We start from the raw sequence: 25,635 nt of genomic DNA on the forward strand, positions 1-25,635 counted from the left end.
TCAGCACCTGCTCTGGCCTGCACTCTGGCTCTGCCTCTGAAAATTGATGTGATACAATTTTCTCATTTCTTTCGTTGCCTTACTTTAGGCTTCACACCTGCAAGCTGCATCGCCAATATCTCTTGATTATTATCACACGCATATATCGACTCGGCATTGAGTCAAAAAGCTTTTTCCATCACATATTTCCTCTTGTTCACGGAGGTATACTCAATTCAAATTTCTCTAGAAAGTCATAACTTTCGTCTCAAGAAGTTTAATTTGTGTTACTCGTACTGTTGACTGTCGGGGCAGAGGTGGTTGTCTGCTGCTGCCGGCGCTCTTGCTTGGGCTTGGCTGTGACCAGAGGGAATGGCTTCAAGATGGATTCCTTGTCTCCCTGTTTCAGGTCCATGGGTTTGTCTGAGGACAGAGCAGCAGGAGGAGGAGAATAGATCAGTTGTTCACCCTCATCATCTGACTCATAGTCATACACAGTTGTGATCCATCTGCTCTGGCCATCCTCACTGAGCAATTCAGTGGCGTTTTCCTGGCTGCTAGAAAGATCAGAGATTGCTTGTTGAGTAATATCTCTTGTGCTCTTTAAAGGAGGAAAAAAGGTCACCCAGAATACATCTGCTGAGACCAAGGATGCCCAGATGCTCAGAACCATGCACACACAGAAACACAAACACATATACACACACACACACACACACACACACACACACACACACACACACACACACACACACACACACACACACACAGGCGTTGTACACATAAGAGGACAGAGAGAACACTGTGTGAATGTCCAGAAAAAAGCCTTGGCAACAAAATGTCTCAGATGAGCTGTAGTGTTAAGATTAATGCTGTTTTGTTCAACAGTAAACACAGTACATTTCATTGCAAGCTGATTTAGGAGTTTTTTTAGTTGCAAACAATAGCTTAAGAGCTTAAGCTTAAGTGGTTCTCAAACTGCAACGAGGGGCGTAGAGCATTGCCGCCGAGACTTATTTGACCCTGTGGAAAAATATGGAGGGGAACTAAAGTTGAATAAATTGGATTCGTGTGGGACTAATAAACAAACAAGAGTGCTTTCACCCTAACATTACTAGAACTAGTATAACGATTGAGTTTAGAGAGAAAAAAAAATCCAACATGGACAGATATATATCTGTGTATATATATATAATATAGCAAGCAAGGCTGGTGTCTTCTGTGTCTTTAGACTTTGTCAGACTGGGTCATGTTTAAAGGAATAGTTCAGCATAATGCTTATCTGCTTTGTTGCTGAGAGTGAAATGAGAATAAAGCCACTCTAATGCCTGCTCAATAAGTATACAGTCAATCAATTCAAACCTGTTAGCTTAGTTTAGCATAAAAACTGGACACGGTGGGAAAACAGCCAGCCAGGCTTTGTCCAAAGGTAACAAAATCTTTCTGCCAACATCGTGAATCTAACATGTTATATATTGTTTAATCCATGCAAAAAGTAATGTAAAAACAATCTACTGGGATCATGAAGGACTATTTATTGGCTGGGTAGGGTGACTTCCTGGAGTCTCTACTTTTGTTACTTTTGGACAGAGCCAAGCTAGCTGCTTCCTCTTGCTTCCAGTCTTGGTGCTAAATTAAGTTAAGTCTACCTGGCTGTGGCTTCATATTTACAGAGCGGACATGATGTCACTCTCAGAAGGAAATCTAATTAACATTTTTCCCAAGATGTTGAATTATTCCTGTAACTGTACTTTGGCTTGTTTTGTTAACTCCAACATGGTAGATGGTTGATAAAAATTCAATTTGTTTTAAGAAGGGGTGGGAGGCATAAAATATTTTCGGCATCAAAAAGAAGGGGATGAAGGAACAGTTTGAGAACCACTGGCTAAAGAAGCAGCTCAAGTCAAGCATTTCCCCTCAGCTTGCTGTTGTGTGTATAGTTACAGTATACAGGACAAGGTGGCGCAGTGGTCAGTGCAGCCAGCACTGTTGCCCTCACCATGGTCACTAGGTTTCCCCACCAGGTTGGGTCTCTTGTTGACAGGAATAGAGGGACGCAGGACTGGAGGGACTTGTGGGAAACAAGAGTCCATTTCAGATTAAGAATCACATTGATACAGAACAGGTGGAGGGCACTAAAGAAGAGATTAAAAGAAAACTGAAAACAAGTGTTGTTGGTTATTTTAACAGTGCAATAATGATGAAAGAATGTGAAGTTTATAGACTCAATAGAGGGAGACATAAGTAGGGCAGAAGACTGCAGTAATGCTGTGTTCAGAAAAATTAGTGTACAAACACAGACATAATATACAAGCAACAAAAAAGAACATGAAAGACGAGGGGGTTGCATGTGAAATCCTTTACTTTGTGAAGTGCTGCCACAGAGCACCGCCATGGTCTTTGACTAATGAAAACCATGTCAGTGTTCAAAACCCTTGAAACTATAAACCGGTGCTTTAACCATTCACCCAAAAATCACCACAAGAATAACATTGGAATGTAAAAATCCTTAGTGAATCCTAAACAGGAAAGTAAGATTGCAGATCCAACTATTTTGTGTGTGATTTGGACTGCCTTCTGTGAAAAATCATTTTGGATCTGATGCTGTTTGACCACCAAATGTTCCGTTAAATTCCTGCACCATGGAGAAAACATTCAAATATAGCCAAGCTCTCAGATGAAGACCTGCAGATCAGTTAAATTGAGCTCTAAACTGCTTTAATGAACACAATGATTGAATTGGCTTCAACTGGATAAGCAATCACACGGAAGAGCTAAGCCTTTGTAATGACAACACATTAGCTACAAACTGTCAATCTCAGATATCTTAACATTAGGGTTCTTTGTTAAAAAAGACTAATGGCCTAAATCTTTGTTGTGATATCTTAGGGTGCTACCCAAACAGGTTAGGTGTGAAAGCATCCTCAGAGGTGGTGGTTAAACTCAGGGGGAGGTTTGACATCCAATTTCCTTGCTTTTACCAGTTAGGATTCATTTCCAGAGCATCCACTCCCTTGACTATTTCTCATTTCCTTATCTAAGAGATTCATTAATGGTACATCTGTCAACAACATTCTGTAATTGTCCAAATGTGAGGCCAAAACATTTCTCTTGGATTTGTTTCCTCCCTTGGAGCTGACCTCCCGGTGGGTCGGCATAAATCAGTGATCTCTGTCATCTACTCCCAAGAGAAAAGAGTTGAGGCTATCAAGACAAACTAAACATCTGCCAGCAAGTCTCACTGATTAGCACTGAGAATACATTCAAGGAGGGCCTCTGACTACCACACGGTATAACTGACAGCAAATGGCAAACATATGCTCATACAGAAAGTCACACAATAAGGTGAGGAAGTAATTTAAATGCCAGTCTCAAGATAGACAGAAGACAGGGTTACGTGTAGTGAAGGACACTCAGTTCAAAAGAGTGGTGTCCTGTTTAATTGGGCAGGAAATGAGAACAGGGCCAATGTGATGTAATGTGAAGAGATGTGCGCCTTGGTACCCCAGTGGTTACAATGCATGCCATATCACCGTAACGACTCAGGTTTGATTCTGGTGATTGTTAACTCTCTCTCTCGCTCTCCACGATTTCTACACTGCGCTCTGTCAAATAAAGGCAAAAATGCCCCAAAAAGTCAATCTATATAAATATACACTATACATAGCCTGCTCCTGATATGCAATTTGGCACCTTACATGGCAGTCTCTGCCATCAGTGTATTAATGTATACGAATTTTGACGTGTGTTGTAAAGCTATAGATAAATGCAGTCCATTTACAATGCATACAATACAATTTGCTCGGCGTTCTACAGTTTCTACAGCGCGTGTGTTTGGTTTGCTTTCGCACAATAAACCCCTTAAACAGCAAGCCGAGTCTGTGCCCTGCCAAAGGCCTCAGACTCAGTTCTGTGATGTAAAACAGCAGCAGTGGTGTGAGTGCTGGCTTCTGTCAGATAACTTCATCTTCATGGCGAGAACGTGAAAATAGATGCAATCAAAACACAGAGACTAAAGTTCAGTCCAGAAAAATATTCCCACTGAAATACATACCAGTGTCTCACATCACTGGGATTTGTTGCTTTTGCAACACATACTCAGATTTCATGGATGGGATTTATGGATGGACACTGTCCATTACACACCTGCAGTCCACTATAAGCAGATCTATGAAACAATTTCAAGTTGGAATGCCAATGTGAAACTGAGCTCTATAAAACTGTCAAGGACACACTAATTCACAGCAAAAGCAAACTCTGAACCAGCTGCTGTGTACAATACAAAGTTGCAGTGTGCTGTGTAGTATAACAAGCGATAATGATAATATTTTGTTGCATGTCGTTTACTTCATGGGGGCGGGAAGGAAAGAACTATGTGTGTATATTACGTATTTTTGGAAAGGTAGAAACAGTAATTAGGAGTTTTATGCTTGGAAGTGTGTGCAGGGTGGCAGGCAAAATTACTCTGTAGAGTTGCTTTCAGAGAGCCATGTGACTCCTTGAAGACCTCTGAAACTGTCAGTTTCCAGAAATAACACACACCAGCTGTGACATGGGACTGAAGCACAACCTCTCTTCACAACTCCAAACAAGGAGTGTCACCATTGATACATGTGGTCCAGACTTGGTTTGCATTACTACTTGAGATGGATTCAATCACTCTAATTAACTGAGCCTGCCTGGCAGAATGGAAACAATGTGAGGGACCAAAAAAAGAACAAACCACATTCACCTTTCACAACAAGCAGGCTTAAGCTATTCTCAAACTAATTCAAACCAGTGCCTGATTACAGGTCCATATGTGCGGTAGACTAAACAATGTGGAGAGGACAGGTATAGGCCAAAACTAGAATTATGGCTTCAGTCTCAGTCAAGTAATAAGCTATTGGGACGATTGGACAACACAGATCATGGCCAGACACAAAACGTCACACTGACAGACAAGTTGACGATCACAAAGCATGAGAGGATTGTCTCAAAAGCACAGATCAGTGTGACTGTGTGGAACGGGACATAACAATGCCTCTTAGGTTAGTGAATGAGGAACGCTGAAAGGTGGTTATCTTTGTTTGTCTTTACCAGGTTTCTCTCTCGACCACACCACAGGTTTAGGTAGAGCATTGCCCCTATGATGCGCCCCATCGGCTGTTGGAGGGAGAAAAAGGTCTGTTATATATTGATTTGTGTCACTGTGACGAACAAATTCCAAATGAGAAGAACGTCAGAAAGAATGAATGCTTGTTGTTTTTATTTATTACCATCTCTTTTTTTTACTGTCTAATGTCAGTCACAATAAAGCTGGAGACTTTTTAGTGTCTTCAATTTGATTTCTGTTCTGGATATACAAATGGGATTGCCATGACTGTAAAACCTTTATTTCTGTCCTTTTGACATTTCACACTCTATCTTTCTACAACTCTTTGGGGAGTGTGAGAAGAGATACAGTGACAGAAAGAAAAGAGAGGCTGGCTGTGGTAGCTGTACTGTTTACACAGTGCTTGGCTTGGCATGGTTGGTGTAAAATGCAATGTGTTCTGGCCAGTGCTGTGGCCAGACTTCCCACCCGGCCAGCAAGAGGAACCGTAAATCATGTTAACGATCTTGACCTGAGAGACGTCCCTGCTGCTCATGGTAAAACTGTGAAATACTCACCGAGCACATGTGGCAGAGCGTGGAGAACATATGGACTGTAAGAGGAGGTAAAGGAAGAGATCGGGAGAATAGTACAAGCATCCAAATGGCTATTGTGTGCATTCAAACACAGATAATATACCAAATCCAGAGCCATCAGTTTTGTTTGCCTTTTTTTTGTAGATGCACAGTTGCAGACGAGAGCGTGGAAGAGTGCTAACAGGAGAGGATAACCTGAGGTAGCTACTTGGGAAGAGGGAATGAAAGGAAATTAAGTGCTCCATTACCCTCAGGTGTGCTGGAGCTGTGTGAGGAGGTTAATGTCTTGGATGGAGAAAATGGTCTGCCACTATTACGAGTGGTATGAGGAGGAACCCGGGTGTGGGACAGCGTGGCGTTTCTTCTTGCTAGAGGTACTGATGAGCTAATGGGAGAACGAGGAACTTCAGCAACGGATTGCTTGAGGATGCCAGTACCTAGATGAGCAGAAAGGCAATTTGGGAGGTTAGAGATGATCCACTTCTGACAGCTTAAGCGCTTTACCTAGATGGAATAAATGATAGAGCACATCAGTGAAAACAATGTAGAACAGTGGACAATGACTGAAATGACAGAGAGGCATAAATGAGATCAAAAGCTAGCCAGACTGTTCTGGTTGTGAATGGGGCAGGGGTGAGGTGAGTATACTAGGCTGAAAATGGAGGCACACATGGAGGCAGGGGTAATGATGGGGTGGTTTGTGTAGGGTGGTAGGATGGAGATGGAGATGGGGAAGCAGTGACATCATCCAATGGTTTGAAGTACAACTGAAACCACTGGGTTCCATGTGACTTGACGAAAGCAGAGATGGTAATGGGACAAACTTGTCATGGTGTTTACCCTGATTGTAACTACCAGCCTTCTCTGTAGCCAGGGCAGGTCTTGGCAGAGGTTTGCCCTCTTCTGGTGGACTAGGAGCTGTATGAAAGAAAACTCACTATTTATCTAACATAACACAAATGTATTCTTTACTTTTAAAGGGGGCATAATGGAGATAATGGAAAAGGAGGTTATGTTATGTATTTAAATAAAAGCAGCTGGGGTATGTGTTGTGATCATGATATCCACGAAGAGTAAACTCTTTCATGTAGTGAGACAACTCTCACAACAATTTAGATGGTAAGTATATGGACTCTAACTTTGTCTTACCAATTGAGAACATTTAATCATGGTTTGGAGTTTCTAAAAACAAAATCTATGTCAAAGATACATTTTAGTAACTCATCAAGATGACTTAACCAGATTCTGACATGATTAACAATATCTATATGCTTTTGATAACTTTTCCTAAAAAATAAACACATCAACAATAGAAATTTAAGTCAATATGCCCCTTTTAAAATGAAATTTAGATAAGGTCTTAATGCTTGATAGTGTGGATTGCCGATGGCAAAAAGAAGGGTCTTTACCCGTAGAGACTGCCTGCCTTGGGGTGATCTTGGTGGGATCAGAGTAGGTCCTGGTCTGAGATTGAAGCCCAGGTTGAGGTTGTGGCCTGGGTAGAGGTTCAAGTGGGGATTGAGTCTGGGCATTTGGTGAAGGTTGTGGTTGGAGAATGGGCTGAGTGTGAGATACGGGTTGGGCCTTGTTCTTTGTTGGAGGTTGTGTTTGGGGCCGTGGCTGAATCTTTGGGTGGGGTTCTTGTTGGTTCCTTGTTTGGGGCTTTTCTTGAGGCTTTGGCTGCTTTTTTGTTTGAGACTTTGTTTTGCACTTAGGTTGGCTCTTTGATTGAGGCTGCATTCTGGCCTTGGGTTGGCTCTTTGATTGAGGCTGTATTTTGAGCTTGGGTTGAGAAAAACTGATCTTTGGTTTAGTTGTTGGTTGGTCCTTATACTGCTGCTTGGTGGTTAGTTGAGGCTCTGGGCTGGTATTTAATGGATGTTGTGGGTTGGTCTTTGGTTGTGTTTGTGTTCGGGTTTGTGGCTGAGTTGTAGTTCTAAATTGTGGTTGAGGTTGAGGTTGTATTTTGAGCTTGGGTTGAGAAAAACTGATCTTTGGTTTAGTTGTTGGTTGGTCCTTGTACTGCTGCTTGGTGGTTAGTTGAGGTTCTGGGTTGGTTTTTAATGGAAGTTGTGAGTTGGTCTTTGGTTGTGTTCGGGTTTGTGGCTGAGTTGTAGTTCTAAATTGTGGTTGAGGTTGGGGCTGGATTTTAATCTTTGGTAGTATATTTTGGGTCTGAGGTATGCGAGGGAGTGTTGGTTGTGCCACAGCTGTGGGCTGGGGATGTGTTGGAACTTTAGATGGGTTCTTTGGATGTGGTTGTGTTCGAGGTTGGGCCTGGTATTTGGGCTGGAGTGTTGGTCGATGTTGTGGTTCGGCCTGGAGCTGGGTTGGGGTTTGAGGTTGTAATTGGGGATGTGGCTTTGGCCGAGATTGTGACTGAGGTTGGGTTTGGAGTTTGGGCTGAGGTGTTGATTGGAGTTGTGATTGTGGTTGGGTCTGGGGTATGGGCTGTGACCCTGGGTAGGGTTGTGGTTGCATCTGGTGTATAGGCTGGTATGTTGGGTGGGTTTTTGGTTGAAGCTGGGTCTGGAGTATGGGCTGAGATGTTGGTTGTGGTTGTGGTTGCGGTTGGGTCAGACGTATGGGCTGGGATGTTGGTTGGGGTTGTGGTTGCGGTTGAGTCTGACGTATGGGCTGGGATGTTGGTTGGGGTTGTGGTGGCAGTTGGGTCTGACGTATGGGCTGGGATGTTGGTTGGGGTTGTGGATGGGTCTGGAGAAGGGGTTTTGGTTGAGGTTGTGGTTGAGGGGGAGCATTCACCCATCTCTTCAGTTGAGGTTTTTGAGTTTGGGAATTAGGTTGTGGTGGTGGCCGAGGTTGTGCAAGAGGTTGGGACGGGGGATTTTGTTGTGGTTGACTCAGCAGATGCTCTCCATGTTCCTTTACATTTTTCTGAGGAACTGGCACAGATGCAATGGTGGCTGTAATTTGTAGTGGAAGACGGGACTTGGGAGCTAACGTGACCTCCATTAAAGGAGGAAACGCAGATGTAGAGAGGCCTCCTCCTCCTGGGTTGTATGAGAGAGAAAATATAGCCATGAAGCCTCCATACTGTTCTGGAAAATATCATTTTAAAATATTATATTCTTTAGGAAAGGTTCTTTTATTAAATTAAATTAAAATATGTTATTTTATTGTCTTAAAAATTATGAAATACGGACATGAAGGCAGTCAGGGATCATCCGAAGTTTAGATTAGCAGAAGTGCCAACAGCTACTGGCCTAAGAATTCACAGCGCTAAAGCAAAGGTTACATAATAACTTCTACCTGGCTCATGTCTGATATGAGTGGGTCCAATTTCAAAGGCAGACAGACCATATGGAGGTATTTGAAATGTAACAGCCGTGTTACTACAGACAGACTAAGCTACCAGGGCTAGGACGCCTGTGAGCGACGGCTATCCAAATCCATTGGCTGTGCCTCCAAGAGCATATGACACATGAATGTTTATTAGTTGCTGACTCATTGCTTGCTGTGGGATTTTGATGAGCCATTCTAAATTGAATGTTCAATCTTATCAGATGTCAAGGGAAGTCAGAAAATAGAAAGAGTCAGAGAGAGAGAGAGAGAGAGAGAGAGAGAGAGAGAGAGAGAAAAAAACAGCAGGAACAAAAAGAAACCAATAGATAACATGACATTTGCGACATTTAGTACCGCATCTCAACTTTATGACAATTCAATTATTATTTCCTTGAATTGCCTCCTGTATATGAAAAATAAATGGAAACGGTATCTGTGTCTCAACAGGAACTGGATCCTCTGAATCAAACTATGAATGCTACATTGAATAACTGACTGGTGTAAAATAAATTGTGAGATAATGAGGGTTGCAAATAATGCTACAGTTGCATCCTTCAAATCCAGGCTTCATTTGAAGGAGCCTTTGAAATTTAACAGGTCTAATTGGTTGTTGGATGCATCCAGGTTGGTTGTTGGATGCATCCAGGCCCAAGCATTTGTATGACAAACCTTTATAAAAATTTACTAACAATACGTTTACCTGCAAATATAATAAAGATGATTGCCGGTGAAGGGAACACAGAAGGAAAGGGTAATATAAGATAATTAGAAGATGAAAAGTAGGCTTGGGATCCTGCTGGAGAGAGGAATGTCTGGTGCATGCAGTTCTATCATGCAGACTTCACATCCCTTGTGCTGCATTGAAAGCAAAAGCCTCAAGTTTGTAATCAGCAAAAATGGTGATGAATAATCATACTGTAAATACTGCACAACATATTAACTTATATAATAAAATGAGCTGATGTGAGATTGAGTTGATAATTATGGATTTACAAATGCCAAATAAGAGAGAAACAGACAAGAATTACAGTCTGTATTTTTTAAAAAGGACTGATTTTAAATGATTGACTGAGCGCAACCAACAAACCAGTTGCAAGAAAAAAATGTTGACATTGAATGCTTCTGCAAACCACGGCATGCGTTGAATGTCGACATTTATGAACCAAAAAAACATTTCATAAATAAGGTTTCATAATGTAACAATTTCATTGTGAAACAATTTGTTACAACAACTACTTGGCTAAGATTATAGAAAGAGCATGGCTGGAATTAAAATAATACTGTAACAATGTGACAACAGTAACAACGTAAAGCGCAAATAAATAAATAAGCGCTCTTACCAGACTTTCCTATGTAATGTTACGTAACAAGGGTAACAACATGGCGTAACAAATGTAAAGTCTATGTCTATATTTGGTTTAAAATTGACAGGAACAATGATCTGAAAGTCCTGTGTTTGTTTGACCCATCCACCACCCTTCACACCCGCCCAATTGCCCAAAATTTCTTGCTAATTATATTTGTTATCTTACAATGTAACTTTCAGTAGCGGTCGCTCTGTCACATGCTCTACGCATTGCTCGTACTTTGTCACTTCCTTTGACGAATGCAAAAATGCCAACATTCAACGTATCCATGGTTTGCAGTAATGTACAATTTTTTCCTGACGAGTGAGCTGGCACCTTACACGGTTTGTGGATCAAGTTCTGTAGATTACATTTTGCAAATCAGTTATTTTAAAAACAACTTTGCATTAACAACAGAACCTAGAAATCATTAAGAATCCCTGAAAGCTATGTTGCTTTGCTAAAATATCATGCGGCCGAGGCTGACACAATTGGTTTCCAGAAGGAAGTTCTAGCCACTGTACTCAATCAGAGCATGCTATTCTTAATCATGCAGCTAATTACAAAGGACACTGTAAAGCATTTACCGCCTATTCAATTACAGTCTGCCAAAACTATGACTGCACACAGCCTGAATGAGAGCCATGAAGCTTTTTTAAAAATGAACCATGATTCACTGTTTACCGATTGGCTGTTTGGTGGCCACAGGCAGTGTGGGTCCAGGGGTCGACAGAGATTCCTGTGTAGTTGTGGTGGGAGCTGAGAAATATAGTGTACATTAGTAGACCTGGGAGAAAAGTTAATAATGTATGTCCTGCAGAATGTAAAAAAAAAAAACTGGTGTATGTGCAATAAACAATGCGCAGGATAGTGAGGGAGAAGACATGTAGAATGGTCAGACATAAGGTCAAGAGTGTTTTTCTGACCTCTGAACTCTCAGCTTTAGGTCAGAAAAGTAATTACCAAGAGTTGTCTTTGGGGCTATGCTCCGCAAAACAGGTAGCCTGCCCTGGGTCCTGTTATGGAGAACTGACATGAGAGAAGAGATTTAAGTCAAGGTGTCACACATAAGATGTCCTCATATAATCCTGGGGAAAAAAAAAGAGTTGTGTAGAGGAATTATGTTCATGCACCAATTCAAATACTATTCATTCTCATTTAAGCTCTGTTTTTTGGCTTTCTACAGCTACAGAGGGAAATCTTTGACTCTTTAGCTGATAAATACTATGTTCACGAGCTAGTCGTTAACTTTATGAGTCCGCTGTTTGGTACTGTACAGGCAATGTACAGCGGGTTTCTGAGCTTTTTTGTTGTTGCTGAAAACAGCTGCCTGCTGTGGTCGAAAATGACACTGACATGAACAGTGAGAGAAAATCAAAACAGTTTAAGTTGTGTGCCTAAATGTCTTACTTCACATTACACATAGCAATTTTGTTAAATAAACAATATTGATTAGAGCCACATTTAAAGGTAGGCAATGTAGGTTGACTCATTAATGAAAACTAAAAATTAACATAATTTGTGGTAAACTGGGTTGAGTTTATTGTCGTTTTTTGCTAAACCCATCATCATGGACACACAGTTGGCGTGGCATCTGCAACAAACCAACAAGATGAAAATTGTGAATTTAAAAAAGTTAGACTTAATATGATGAGGTCCTGTCTGAGAAAAAACGATAAATCAAAAGTTCTAGTTAAAATTCTTCCAGTGCTGAGTGTTAAAGCAGGGGTCAGTGAGAATGGCTGAAACAAACAGTTCTGAGCGGCGATAAATCAAAGTAACTTATAAACATTCTGCTGCTCTATAAGTTTTTATGGGTTCAGTGGGTTTGAACAAAAGCAGCATGTCTCTATTGGCTTACCATGGCGTGGAGGAAAAGGGAAGGAGTGTGGACCTGGCGTTAAAGGTTTCTGAAGGGTGAAAGACAGAAAGACAAGGGGAAGAATTGGTCATTAGTCTTTGTAATGATAACAACAAGTCAAAGGGTTAGCATTGAACTCAATGCCATCTCTGTGTTTCATTAAGTCTTAGGCTCTCTACTCCATGTCAAATTGGTAAAGTCCCCGCTGACAAGCCTGTTATAGAAGTTTCCCTCTGGTAGGGCAAGTGTTGGGGCTGATTCTCAACAGCTGTGATGTTTTACGAGTGCGGATGGCACATTAGCCCTCCACTGTCAGTAAATCAGTGGCATCTTACTCGTCTCAACTCATTTCCACATTGTTACCCTTCCTCTTCTAACTTGTCTTCTCGTCTCCTTTTTCTCTCTGCTTTATTCCTCTCCAGAAGTTTGCTAGTTACAGACTGCTCTCTTGGCGTGGCCGGTCCTGGCTGCACTGGTGCTGTTTCCATTCAGCAGTTGGATGGAAAACTAATGAGGCAAACAAGCCTGAGAATAGCATAAGCTCACAAAAGTGCACAACATGGACTCTTAAGCATTATGCCTGTTCCAGATAAACACCCTATTCCCAAAAATATTTATTTTGAGGAGAAGAGGTGTACCTGTGAAGTCTCTTAGCTTACTCTCACACTAATTTCATTTCACGTATCTATACGACTCTGACGTAAGAAAAGCAAACAGATTGATATTAGTTATACTGCTTTAGTTAAACATGGATAAGGAATTAAGTGTGTCCAATACATACCACAGGGTTGACGGGACGCTTAAAGATTTTCCTGATGGCCTTCTCTGGAAATATGACACAAGATAAAAATCAGTAATGGTATCAGGGCAGTGGAACTCAAAGAAAATAAACGAAACCACATTACACAACCAAATGCTTTTCTCAAGATGCCTTTCATCTTGGAAGAATCAAGAATCATGAGAGAGTTCCTCAGAAGTGGCTTGAATGTTAACCACAAGATAGTGTTGACTGGTTAGTATCTACTGCTGCCATTATGTAGAAAACACACTGCCAAATTAGCAAATGAGCCCTAAATGAGTGATTGCACAGATTTATACATAAAAAAAAAAAAAAATTATGCAGAAGCTTTGAGAATGTTAAGACTAGAAAGATTAGGAATGAATGAAGCAATACTTTCTCAGGAGCTGTGTTACATTTGTCCACAGAGAACCAGATCTTAGAGATCAAACTGATAATTTCTACTTTTAAATGGGACTGGGCCGAAGTTCGGATAGCTACAACAAGAATTTTTTTCACACTAATTATCAACCTTTCATTTAGTGGGTATGATGATTAAATACCAAATTAAAATACTTGACAACTATTTAGAAAAGTATGAAGATATCCCCACTTGTTCTGAAGGCCCAGGGCTCAAGCATACGTTCTAATGTGGAGCTACCTATTTAAACCTATATATGTCATTATGACTGACATTACTAACACTGCATGGATCTTTCTTGATTCACTTTTAAAGGTACTTGTTTGTTGTTTATTTGCAACAGCTGCAGCACTGCTGGAGTGAGAGGGACAATATGCTGTGAAAAGCTGACATCAAACATACCCTCTATGCCCCCTGAGCTGATGTTGTGAATGACCGGCCTGCTCCACACTCCAGTGCCATCCTTAGAGTTGGGCTGAACACCAAACTCATAGACTGTGTTGGGCCTCAGGTTGTCAATGACCGTATCGCTAGTTGGGCAGGTTTGGTAGTTCCACTTCCTGCTCCTCTCACGATAACGCACCGTGTAGTGTCTGAGCGGAAGACAGAGCAAAAACAGAACACAAAGTTAAATCAGTAAATCATATGTCTTTTAAGAAACCCAGACATCCTGATGAAAGAAAATCTAGAAGTACAAATGTCATAGTCGAACTGCTTAGTACATTCAGATACCATAAAATCTTATTATCTTGTCTTATTCAGTATTCCAACAATGCTGACGATGTTCTAACAACTGCAGGGGCTTAGTGTAGGCTCGTTTCAAGAAAAATTTATTTTCCAATGCAGTTTTTTGCTGTACATTCCTGCATGAACTGCACAGTCAGGATTCAATGTTTTGATGCTGTGACAGAAAATTGCTACTCTTCCAACAGAAGGGCCCGATGCATGCTCCTATCCTTTTATTCAGAAGACACATATGAAACTAATATTAGACATAAAACCAAGAAGAGATTTGTTCCAAAAAGCAGAGTAGGATTTGTTCTATCAAACGCTTCCAAAATGGCTTTTTTTATTTACTTCATTGGAGGAAAACTGTGTTCACATGATGTGTAGGTGGACTCTTAAACACCCGTCTTGGATCCACTGGTCAGTTACTTGAGAGACTTCTGGGAATAATTTACTGTTCATGCAGTTATGCAGTTATACCAGAGTCTCTGCAACAAATGCGTGTGTGTGTGTGTGTGTGTGTGTGTGTGTGTGTGTGTGTGTGTGTGTGTGTGTGGAAATAGGAAAGTGAGTTAAAGTGAATCTCCATGCATTAGTGTGATTCTCTTTTTTCAGTAAACCTTTGTGTCTGTCCCATCAGCCTCTCTATCTTTGCTCCGTGGCAGTAGAGGGTTTCAATTCATGCTCAGCAGTGGTGAAAGAAGTATTCAGTATTCTTAAAAAAAAATTAAAAGAAAACAGAAATGTTGTGTTGCCAGGTTCTATTGGGCTACTTTCAAAGTGTTGACACGGGTTGCATTTTCTGTCCATTGGTTGGGCAGCCCTATTTTGCATGCAAATAAAATTATGAATATATAACCAAATCCTACCAAACTGAATACAGATCAGCAGGCACACACATGGACATGGATCATGTCAAAAGCCTACATCCACATAAATAGTTGAAATAACTGCTCAGGGAAAACTGATTGTAATGCTGGCAAACTAAACATTTACGGTGCTACTTTGTAGATATTACAATGCAGCAATGCTGTTGGACTTTAAAATATGTGTATATGGCTTGAGTTCTGATATCAGGCTGGTTTTGATTAACCATCGGGGTAATTTTGTTACACAGACCTGGCAACCCTGGAACCAATTATAATCTGCTAACTCTGTTTTGAGAAGACAATTAAGGTACTTAAAAACCCTCAGCGCCCAGATTGAGGCAAAACAACTGCGTCCAAATTCCTACTGCTCTTCCTCTGAGTCATAACTTTTCTGAACAGACATGACATACATATTTTTACATCCAGTTACACTTCCGGAGGATATCACAATATGATGTCTTCCAATGTATGTCGCAAATAAACGTCCATAAATCTGTTTAGAAATCATAGAAAACATATTCCGTAGCCATTGCATTTTCTTCAGTATTGAAGTAATACTGTGACAGATGTCTGTCCATACATGGATACATTGCAAACAGAAACAGGAACTAATTCTGCATTCTTTTAGTGGAGGCACATTTCCAATGCAAACAAATACAGGGGCTCAAGTTGTGTCTTACAGCTAGCAAGCTAATTGAATCCATGGTAACGTTATACTTCCTGTTTTGTTTCCCTGCTCTGTGGAATAAAAATGAAGTTCTTGAAAATGTGTGTTAGTGTGGAAGCTCACCCATCATCAAGACAGTCATTCATGACGTTGCCTTCATAGGGAGTTTTCAGCAGGGTCCCCCAAGACAGTAGCACTGAGGTGGGCGTTACTGACCCAATGACCAGGTGAAGGGGCTTCTGCAGTTCCACTTTACCTGAGAAAAAAATGCACATTTTACTTTAACCTCCATGTCCACCCTCAATGCTCACTTTTACCAGTCACCTTGAGGATGATCTTTTCCTATAAAATTATTGCGGTAGAAATACCTGTGCACTGCTTTTTCACCTCATTGATTGGGATGGGCTGAACGGCAATAAGGTACTTTGGCTCAGCATCTAAACACAGAAGAGGTTATCCTCTAAGCTCTCTCCATGAATTAAAAGGTCAAAATGCGATTCACATTTGCATCATAGCAGTCTGTTCCTCATCTCAAGGTGGAAACACACATATCAACAGCCTTTCTTACCAAACTCAGTCTCGTACGGCTCTCCGTTCTCAGGCAGCTGAATGTACTGTTTGGAGAACATGCTGCTGCCGTAGCCCAGGATGTAACCCTCGAGCTTGGTGTCAGCGTTGGGACGCAAAAACTTCATCACGATGGTGTCGCCTGTGGCGTTGATGCGGACTTTCATGTTCTGACGTCTCACTGTGGAGGCAGGAGAGGACACAAGTGTTCCATTAAATGTTGAGTTTGAGAATTGAGAAGACACAGTAAAGTGCCAGAAGGCCCAAAAGTTTCTTCACACTTCATGCCAATGCCAGTATTTAAAGATAAAACCAAGCTTTCAGTCATTATAGAGTGAGGGTGAATCCTTACAGACAGCAACCAGGAATTCAAAATACATACAAAAAGTAATAAAAAATGAACGAAAATACTGCTCAAAAATGACTAGATTGTAGCACAAGCAACCCTGAGAAAAACTTCCCTTCTTTATCTTAGATTACACAAGTGCTTCTATTTTACAACACTTCTGTCCTCCATCACCTCACACTTCCACTCAAGGAGTCCATGTTCTGCTGAGGTGTATGTTTTACTGGAAAGTAATAATGGGGATTTTATTAAGTGAGCACAAATCTAGAAGTGTCTAATAACACATTTTTTAATATGGGCTTTCTAACCGGATAAGAACATTACTTTTATAGAGAGTAAACACATTAAGGATCTGCCACATAAAAGCATCATAAACTGCATACATTGAAGCTTTTATATGGGGTGTTCAAGATATATAAGATATAAGTCTGTGCTCAAAATTTACTTTTGAAATACAATATATTGATATTTTAAATCAAAATCTGTGAACAATCGTTATTAAAACTTGAGGTTAACTTGAGCTTGTGTTTATTTGACAAGAAAGTGGTTTGATGTCATGCTTTTTTGTGTGTTTCTTTCTCCCTCTCTCTCCCTCTCTTTCTCTCTCTCTCGCTCACACACACACACACACACACACACACACACACACACACACACACACACACACACACACACACACACACACACACACGTTGACATCACTTTTCAAGAAATTGCACATTTTGTGCCAGAACTGACTTTTACAGAATACAGTCCTAATCAGCAGAGCCTGGGGACAGATATTGGATGAGGACAGGCATCAAAGGGTGGGTTGACGTGTTCTGAGGTCAGACATAACAGAGAGAGCAACTTGGCAAAAAAGGAATTTGTTGTTTTAATAAGTGGTAAAATATTTTTTTCCTGACAGATAAGCTTGCTGAGGTCACTGAAAGAGCAAAGGTCAAGGGGAACATGACAATTATAATAACAAAAAAACCCTGATTCAAAATTGTTATTACGGTACTTGAGTGGTGTAGTAGAGGCAGCTTTTGACATCTTCTTACCAATCAGGTTATGCAGTAGGGGATATGATTTGTATTACTATGAAAAAGGTTTATGCCATGTAATTGTTAAAAATTCCAAACAAATTCAAACATTATTGGCTGCAATTACTGCTGACTCATATTAATATACATATATATATATATATATATACGTGTGTGCATGAACCAAGTCTCAGTGAGGGTTATATAAAAAAAGCATAACTATTGAACTGACAAGCAGCACAAGTACAAAGAACGGATGAATTTGCTTTTATTTCTCTTGGCTCTGCTATGCCAAGAACCGGGCATGCTAGCAATTAGCCAGTTTCTAACAGGCATGCTAATCATCATCAGATAACTCAAATGAGCGCAGATGGGCCAGAAGTGTGACTTATGACTGACAGTTGGCCAATGCACTTGTAAAAACAATAAATAACCACACCAGTGCAGTTTTGGATGATAAATGGTGAGCTGTGAATTCAGCCTGTTTTTATTACCTTGTGGTTCTGTTTTTATCATATTCAGTGTGTTTTAATTCAATGAGTAAAGTCCTTCTTAAATCAAAACAGAATTAAGAGCATATTTATGAATTCAATTATATTTCCACGCTTTGTCTCATCACAAATGAGTCTATGGAGACCTAAACCTCCCTTACTCTTTGAGGCTTAAAACTATGGACTTTCTGCCTGGATTATGGCTTGTACTATACTCTCCACAGCAAGTCCTTGGCTCATATTTCGGCATTAAATGAAATAGTGGAACTTTGCATGAGGAGTACTGCCAACAGCTGCCAGACGCCAAAACAGACACAGACAGTGAAAGAGGGGGAAGCCCTGAATTTGAAAAATACCCTCATGCTTTTCCAGCTATGTGCTTCCTATCAAAACTGCATTTGTTGTGATTCTTCCATCAATATTTCCAATAAAACATGAGGGAGATTGGCTCTCAGGGAGAGGGGCTGAGAGAAACATTAGGAAACTTCTGGCAGCGTGTATTCAACTCCAGTACAAGCAAACACTGGCTCGGTCCCACGACAATCCGTCCAGAGCTCGGGCCATTTGGCCCACACACCGCTTAGGGACTGTTAAGGCTAATCAGTATTTCCAGAGTAAAATGAATAAAGCGTTAGGAAAAAATCCAGTCACATTCCTGTTAATCAATCAACTGCAGCACAAAGGAAAACTATTAACATTTAGCTAGCCAGACAAAAATCCTGTGTGTTTGTGTGGATGAATAGTGAATAATGAGGAAAATAATGGTTGATTATTTGAATTCCAAATTCTTCCCGAGGGCATCTCTGCTGGTGACTCTGACACTATCAAATACATGAAATCGTTGAAGATTTACAACCTTGTCAAAAGACATGTAACTAAAGTATAATTGAATCCATAATCTTACCCTTAATAACCATGGATGGATTACTGTACAGACCTACCAGGCAGAAACCTCTCTTTTTGAACTGAATGTTGGAAAGTCGATGAAACGACCACAAAAAGATGCAAAATGACAACAAAGTAACCACAAAAACACACAAAATAACTACAAAGAAATGGAAAACGACCAAAAAGAGAAGCCAAATGACCAGAAAGAGACGCAAAATGACTGCAAAGAGACCTAACATGACCACAAAGATATGCAAAATGACGTTAAAGAGACTTACAATGACCACAAAGGGACACAAAAAGACTATACAGAGACGCAAAACAACAACATAAAGAAACAGAACAAACAATCTCAGAACAAAGAGATGCAAATGACCACACAAAAATGCAAAAAACCGTCAGTTACAAACACTTAAGTGAAATAAAACAACCAAGAGAGAAGCAAAGCAACCACAAATAGAAACAAAATAGACAGAAAGAGATACAAAAAAGATACATTTCAATATGTGGGTCTTGCTCCTACGTAGGAGGAGTGGGGCACCATAAGTATATCTATGGCCAGGGGCCCATTGTCTCATAATCGTTCATGTTAATAACCAATACAACAAAGAGAATGGTTTCGAGCAAACATGCCAACTATGCCATGATATAGCCAACAATAAATTGTTTTAATAAATACATATTTTCATCTGTATGTTATGATGGTGACAGATTCTGGAGACAGCTTCACAAATCCACTCAGATTACTTACATAGTCTATTGGATAATATACTGGGAATCTCATAGTGAAGACTAATCCCTTCAATTATAGCAAGACATAAGCAGTCTGCCCCACTCATGCAGAATATAATCAATTCATCAACGATTACTGTACAAAATCCATCAAAACACTGGGAATCAGCCAATAAACAATGCCACATTATTCAATAAACATTTCACCATTGTTTTATCCTGTTTTGGACGAATAGCAAGAGGATATAATCCTGCTGGCCTGGAAAGCAGAAACACCCTCAAACTGGAAACTGAATTTTGGCTCAGCAGAGCATCTACCTTGGATCATCAGCAGTGATGGATGATCCTCCGGGAAAGGGAGTAGGTTAATGGGGCTGTCAAAATAACACGCTTACTTTGAACTGATGTGCAACATGCTATTTACATGTGCAAATAAATATTAAAACTTGCATTGCTGCACGGGCAACCATGTTTTGGCATCAACACATCATGATTTTCTGTCTGATATGGAAGCCCTTTCATGGTCCACTGTCTCTCTCCTCTGTTGGTTCACATGAGGAGCAGGACAGCGTTAAAGTAAACGCTCTGAGAATAAATAAACTTAGATCACCTCAAGACTTTTCCACTCATGTTGATGTGTGAACTAATGAACTATAAATATCTGAAGCAAAGCCTCAAAAAAAAAAGAGGGAAAAAAAGCCTTGGAACAAGACTACAAGGCCTGTTTTGTTTTCAATAATATGCAATGGAAAAGAACTTTTCCACTCTTTGAAATGAATGTGGTGGTATTGCTGGATGGAGGTGACATAATGAAGTCATGTCAGTTTGTCTTGAGTATCTGAACATCACAGCTGTAAATACCCCTGACCAGTGGCAGACTCTGGTATAAATATAAAAAAGGCACCAGCTGCATGAGGTGGGGCACCAGCTCACAGAATGTTTTCTAGCATGTAGGGCAGCCTATATGGCACCATGTTTTCTCAATTTGAAGGCCACGTTAGAGTGAACTATAGATTTTTTCCATTGGAAGGGCACCCTAGAGGGCACTTCATCACATTTCCCCCACTGGAAGGGCACCCTAGAGGGCACTTCATCACATTTCCCCCACTGGAAGGGCACCCTAGAGGGCACTTCATCACATTTCCCCCATTGGAAGGGCACCCTAGAGGGCACTTCATCACATTTCCCCCACTGGAAGGGCACCCTAGAGGGCACTTCATCACATTTCCCCCACTGGAAGGGCACCCTAGAGGACACTTTACCATGGTATATTTTCTATAGAAGCATCTAAGAGGGCACTTTTCCTGAGGTTTGTTCAAACATGGGGGCACCAAGGGAAGCGGTCGCCCCCCTCTGCTCCCTTCTTCTGCCACCACTGGCCCTGACCTGGTATGACCTCTTAATATTGGTGCAACATATTGGTCTGCAGCCCCGTGTATCACGCACTCATATCTATAGAATCAGTTAAACTGACTGCAGATGACACCCTTCCTGAGTGATTTTACGCAGCTCTGACACTCGGTATTTCAGCCTCTCAGCTTTCTTTCTTTGAAGAGGAGAGGTAGGAGAGGGGACTTGGCTTCCAGCTCCGTAGTGACAGAGTATGTTTTATGGCCCCCTGGTAAAAAAGTCACCCTCATTTAAGGCAATGAAGTGTGAAAATATTTCTGAGCCGAGATCCAGCCAGAGCACAGAGGGTTTGAAGTAATATAGCTGGTGAGCAAACGACAGCTGAGCTGACCGATATTAGCTCTAATCGGAATATTCTGAGCCTGCAGACCGGGGATACTCAGCCCTCTAAATATATACAGTACTGTTATCCAGCGGGAGCCTCTTTGATCCCATCTTTCTCTGGAACAATCCCATCTCATATTGGTTCACAAGAGGCCTCGTCTTGCAGCCCAGCTGGGATCAAACTTCGACATTTTCCCCCCACCATAGCAGCTTCCATGCTGCTCACTCTCACACTATATATTCCCCCTGTCAAATTCAACGTAGGAACAGCTGTTTTCCCCTCCCCTGTGGAGCTGCTCCATCCCATCCCTCTCCTCCTTCACTCAATCTTTGCCAACCTATAAGTGGCAGCAACTAGCTTTCAATCAACCTCATCCTTATTGACTTCCTAAAGTGCATTGAAATCATCTGTCTTGTCCACTAAGCTCCTCTTCCGCTTCCATATTTCCCATTTATTAATCAGCCCATGACATGTGGCCATGTTTTGTCTGGCTCAGCAGAAGTTTCCAGGCCATATATTGTCCTAAAGAGGGGTAATGGTAAGTCATTTCTTGAATTACAAAAGCGCATCTGCACATGTAAATGAGAATTCAAAGCATTGGGAAGTACAGATGATCTAACAGTGCATAGACCTATCAACTCTGTGCGTAATACTATAGTATCTATGACATAAGAAAGCAAACACATCTCATTGCATAACATGTTTCCCTCTAAAACCAGAGCCTTGATCCAAGAAGAAGAGGGATACAGACGTTTAACTCTCCTCCCAAAGCAATACTTTCCTTTCATCTGTCTCCCAAAGCTGCACACTGAGATTTGTCTGCAAGCCATGGTCAGCCAGCAAGTTTCACACTGGGCAAAGCCTTCTCTCCACTGTGCTTACCTTTATATATCGACTCCAGTCCGATCACCTCAAATCACCTTTACTGCCATTGAAAGTCTTCAAAGAGGCACCCACGTTTAACTTGCAAATTAGAGCATGGCTACAAAGCATAGAGTCAGAGATTCGATGCGAATGCAAGTGTGTGTGTGTGTGTATGTGCAGTGACAGAAGTTTTGTTTGTTTTATCTGGCAGCATTTCAGGTCTGGGACGCCTTGTGTCTCACAGACCGACCACCCGTCTTTGTAAGTGAGACAATATGGAAAATTTGCTGGGTTTTTTTAAGAATGTTGTGAGAATCACAATCAGACAGAGGCTTAATACGATATAATTCAAAACTTTTCAAAGTGAGTCTGACTTTCCTTTATGGCATGTTGGAAAAGAAAACACAGCACATGTGGTGGTAAGGGCTTTAGGAGCTCTGCCACTGGTCATCTTCAAATTACTGATAAAAACCTGCAAATGGTGATGTGGTTTGAATATGTTTTATGTAATGCAAAGATGCTGTGATAATCTCCATGTTGCTGTTAATAGTTTGGAAACAAGATTTGACCAAAAATGATCTGTGTGCTACTGTCCATGTTTAGTCGTAAAGAATCTCTGCAGGTGGTTTGAGAAAAAAAAAAGAAATCCATTAATAACAGTTATAATATGTTTGAACTAATAAAATAATATTTTGCCTGAGGTCATGAATGAAAATAATTACCCGACTTACAAACTAATCAACATCTGCTTAGTGGGCACAGTTCCAGGAAAGTCATCTACAAGTCTAACCCCTGACCCGCAAGCTGGAAACACTATCATTAAAACCTGAGAGCAGTAACTGACCTATTTTTATGTCTGCTCACCTCATTTCAGGGAAATATGGATAAACCACAAGGATCGTAGAAACAGTTCTTTCTAATTGACAGGCAATATCAAATCCACTCATTGAATGTGGGTGGGGCTTCAAAACAATAACTTAAATAACTAACCAATATAATTAATAACTATAGATTGCCATTCAAATAATTCAAATACAGCAAATGGGTTAATTTCTTTACAACTTGGCAATATATCTAAATATGGTATGATGCTCTTTCAACAAAACCAAAATCTAAAATAAAATCAAAAACTGAAATGACCTCCCTCCTTCTCTCTATAGCCAAATGTGGTAATCCTAATCATGGTATGTTAAGCAGATATCACTATAAAAGGATGGGGAAAGATGTCTGAGGAAAAGCACTGGGCTCAAAGTTGTTGCCTTTCCTGCATAATTTTGTTCTTCTTTGGCTCTGTTCTTGTGTATTTGGGAATTTCTTCTGATCATAAACTTCTAACTTTCTATATGATGGTAAAAACGATACTTTTCAAACCCTATCCATCACTGACTATACTCTGTAGTCACTGGTTGTCTCAATATGGTTACAAAACCCTTTTTCTAGTCATTTATCCTTGCAAAAAAAAAATCCATCATACTAAATATGACATATTATCTCTCCAAGCGTATCCCAGCATGCATTTGACAGAAGGCAGAGAGAGACCAGGGAAAATGCATCAGTGCATCACTTGGCAAACATAGAAGGACAATCACACTGACTTTCAAGTGCATGGATTTTTGACCATGGAAGGACACCAGCAAGAGACAGAAGACCACAATATCCAACAAATACATCACTTCACATGCATTCAGTTATGTCTCCAGATGTGGTTAACACTGATGTAAGTATCACCTACCTCTGTTCCTGCGAGGAGTTGAAGGGCCAGAGAGAACTATCCCAGTTATGAAGACCATGAGGAGAAGGATGTGTTGCTGCATCCCCATCATCATCTCTGCTGTGGTCGGCTGTGAGACTCAGGTGTAACAAAGTGCCCTTGATCTGAGTGAGCTCAGTTCAGGGTGAGACACAGAAATGCGATGCTGTCACCTTGTTGATTGATTGAATCTTTGCTAACAGGTTGAGTTAATGTGTGCTGCAGCTGGGTGTTACTGGAGTGGCTGGACTACTTCTCTGGAGCTGGTGGCTCTCAGGACTAGTGCAGCTCACTGGACTGGACTTCTGGCTGCTCCTGCACCATCTATACCTCCACAATGGAGGGAGGGAACAGACAGAGCTGGACACACCCACTCCCATTACCCTCCCCCATCTCTCCTTTTCTTTCACTCTCCATCTCACACTCTTTTTCTCTGGAAAAGGAGTGAAAGTTTTCTCCAAACTTCCCGCCCTCCCCAGACTCTTTCTTTTTTTTCCTCTGCTGAGTCTGGTGTGTCCCCAGCAATCCTACTTTCCATCTCTGCAGAGGCCCTTTGACACTTCTCATTGTTCTCATTCTCCCTCTCTATCACTCTTTCTCTGTCTCACTCTGAGCACTCTAAGATCAGGGCTTAGGAAACAAGTGTGAAGCATCAGCTACATGTAGAGCAACTGATTCTTATAGGATGGACAAACCTGTAACAGATGTTGAACATGCAGGGAAGACATCAGTAACAATAGAAAAATCATGATATGAAGAAACAGAATGACAATATGGTAGGACCTGGATTGCATAAACTGCTCTGTACCAAAGACGATAGATTACACACTAGCACACTTAGAAGAGGCAATGGTCAGGGTTGTTGTTGTCTCTATTCTCAGAGAGGGAAACAAGAGCTTCTGAGGGAAGATAAGGCAATTCATTACATAATTCAAACAAATAATATGAGTTCTAAAAGTGATGTAATAAAGTATTATCCGAGTTTTGAAACCATGATTCAGTGTTTACACACACAAACTCTGGGATACTCCAGAAAAACAAATGAAACCTGGAAGAGTAGTGCGCATCTACACAAATGCAACATGTTGAAGTGTTGCATGTATATGGGTTTTATAATTAGTTATCTGTGTCCTTACTTGAATTTCCTCTTGTACCTCTTTCCCTCTTTCTACAAACGGACATACAACCCATATCTTTCATTTCCTACCCCTCCTAACAAAATCTCAATTTAAGCCTGATTCTGACCTTAAACCTAAAACCAATTAATAACTCTAACATAAGCTGTTAAAGTTGGAAGGAGCAACGTTTTGGTCCCCAGAACAGAGGCAAGCCACTGCAGCATGCTTCCATATTTGGGTCCCCACAATGCCATATAAAAGCAAACACACACTTCAGTCAGGAGAATTAGAAAAGGAATTGGAACAGACATGTAAGCTGTGTGTATCCAAAGAGCGATACGTGTGAGTGTATGGCTGCCATTGTAATCCATGGAAACAATGTCTCTCATCATCTTATCTATAAACATATTCTCTGCTAATGACAAAAAAAAAATTAACATCACATGCACAGCAGATCAGCTGATAAAAAGCATGGCATTTAAAGCCATGTGGTGCACAT

General features: G+C 40.8%; 1 protein-coding gene across 2 annotated transcripts in view; it reads right to left on the bottom strand.

Moving 5' to 3' along the window:
• Positions 1–24,300, bottom strand: part of LOC137868334 (target of Nesh-SH3) — a 29,634-nt gene extending 5,334 nt beyond the window's left edge. The window contains exons 1-15 of one of the 2 annotated variants that reach the window (XM_068705055.1): positions 24,001–24,300; positions 16,189–16,368; positions 15,989–16,057; positions 15,744–15,876; positions 13,761–13,951; positions 12,941–12,984; positions 12,160–12,208; positions 11,262–11,327; positions 10,983–11,057; positions 7,059–8,660; positions 6,490–6,567; positions 5,898–6,086; positions 5,059–5,124; positions 1,979–2,050; positions 277–402 (exon numbers count right to left, since the gene is read on the bottom strand). In XM_068705055.1, coding sequence (XP_068561156.1) covers positions 277–402; positions 1,979–2,050; positions 5,059–5,124; positions 5,898–6,086; positions 6,490–6,567; positions 7,059–8,660; positions 10,983–11,057; positions 11,262–11,327; positions 12,160–12,208; positions 12,941–12,984; positions 13,761–13,951; positions 15,744–15,876; positions 15,989–16,057; positions 16,189–16,368; positions 24,001–24,094 — 3,034 coding nt within the window. In that variant the 5' untranslated portion in view covers positions 24,095–24,300. The remainder of the gene's footprint in view (positions 1–276; positions 403–1,978; positions 2,051–5,058; positions 5,125–5,897; positions 6,087–6,489; positions 6,568–7,058; positions 8,661–10,982; positions 11,058–11,261; positions 11,328–12,159; positions 12,209–12,940; positions 12,985–13,760; positions 13,952–15,743; positions 15,877–15,988; positions 16,058–16,188; positions 16,369–24,000) is intronic. The other variant, XM_068705056.1, reaches the window with a different exon arrangement.
• Between the last annotated feature and the right edge of the window lie 1,335 nt (positions 24,301–25,635).

The sequence above is a fragment of the Cebidichthys violaceus genome, unplaced genomic scaffold (genome assembly GCF_023349555.1).
Source record: "Cebidichthys violaceus isolate CVI_PGR_0920_01 unplaced genomic scaffold, fCebVio1.0.p SCAF_11, whole genome shotgun sequence".
NCBI lineage: Eukaryota > Metazoa > Chordata > Actinopteri > Perciformes > Stichaeidae > Cebidichthys > Cebidichthys violaceus.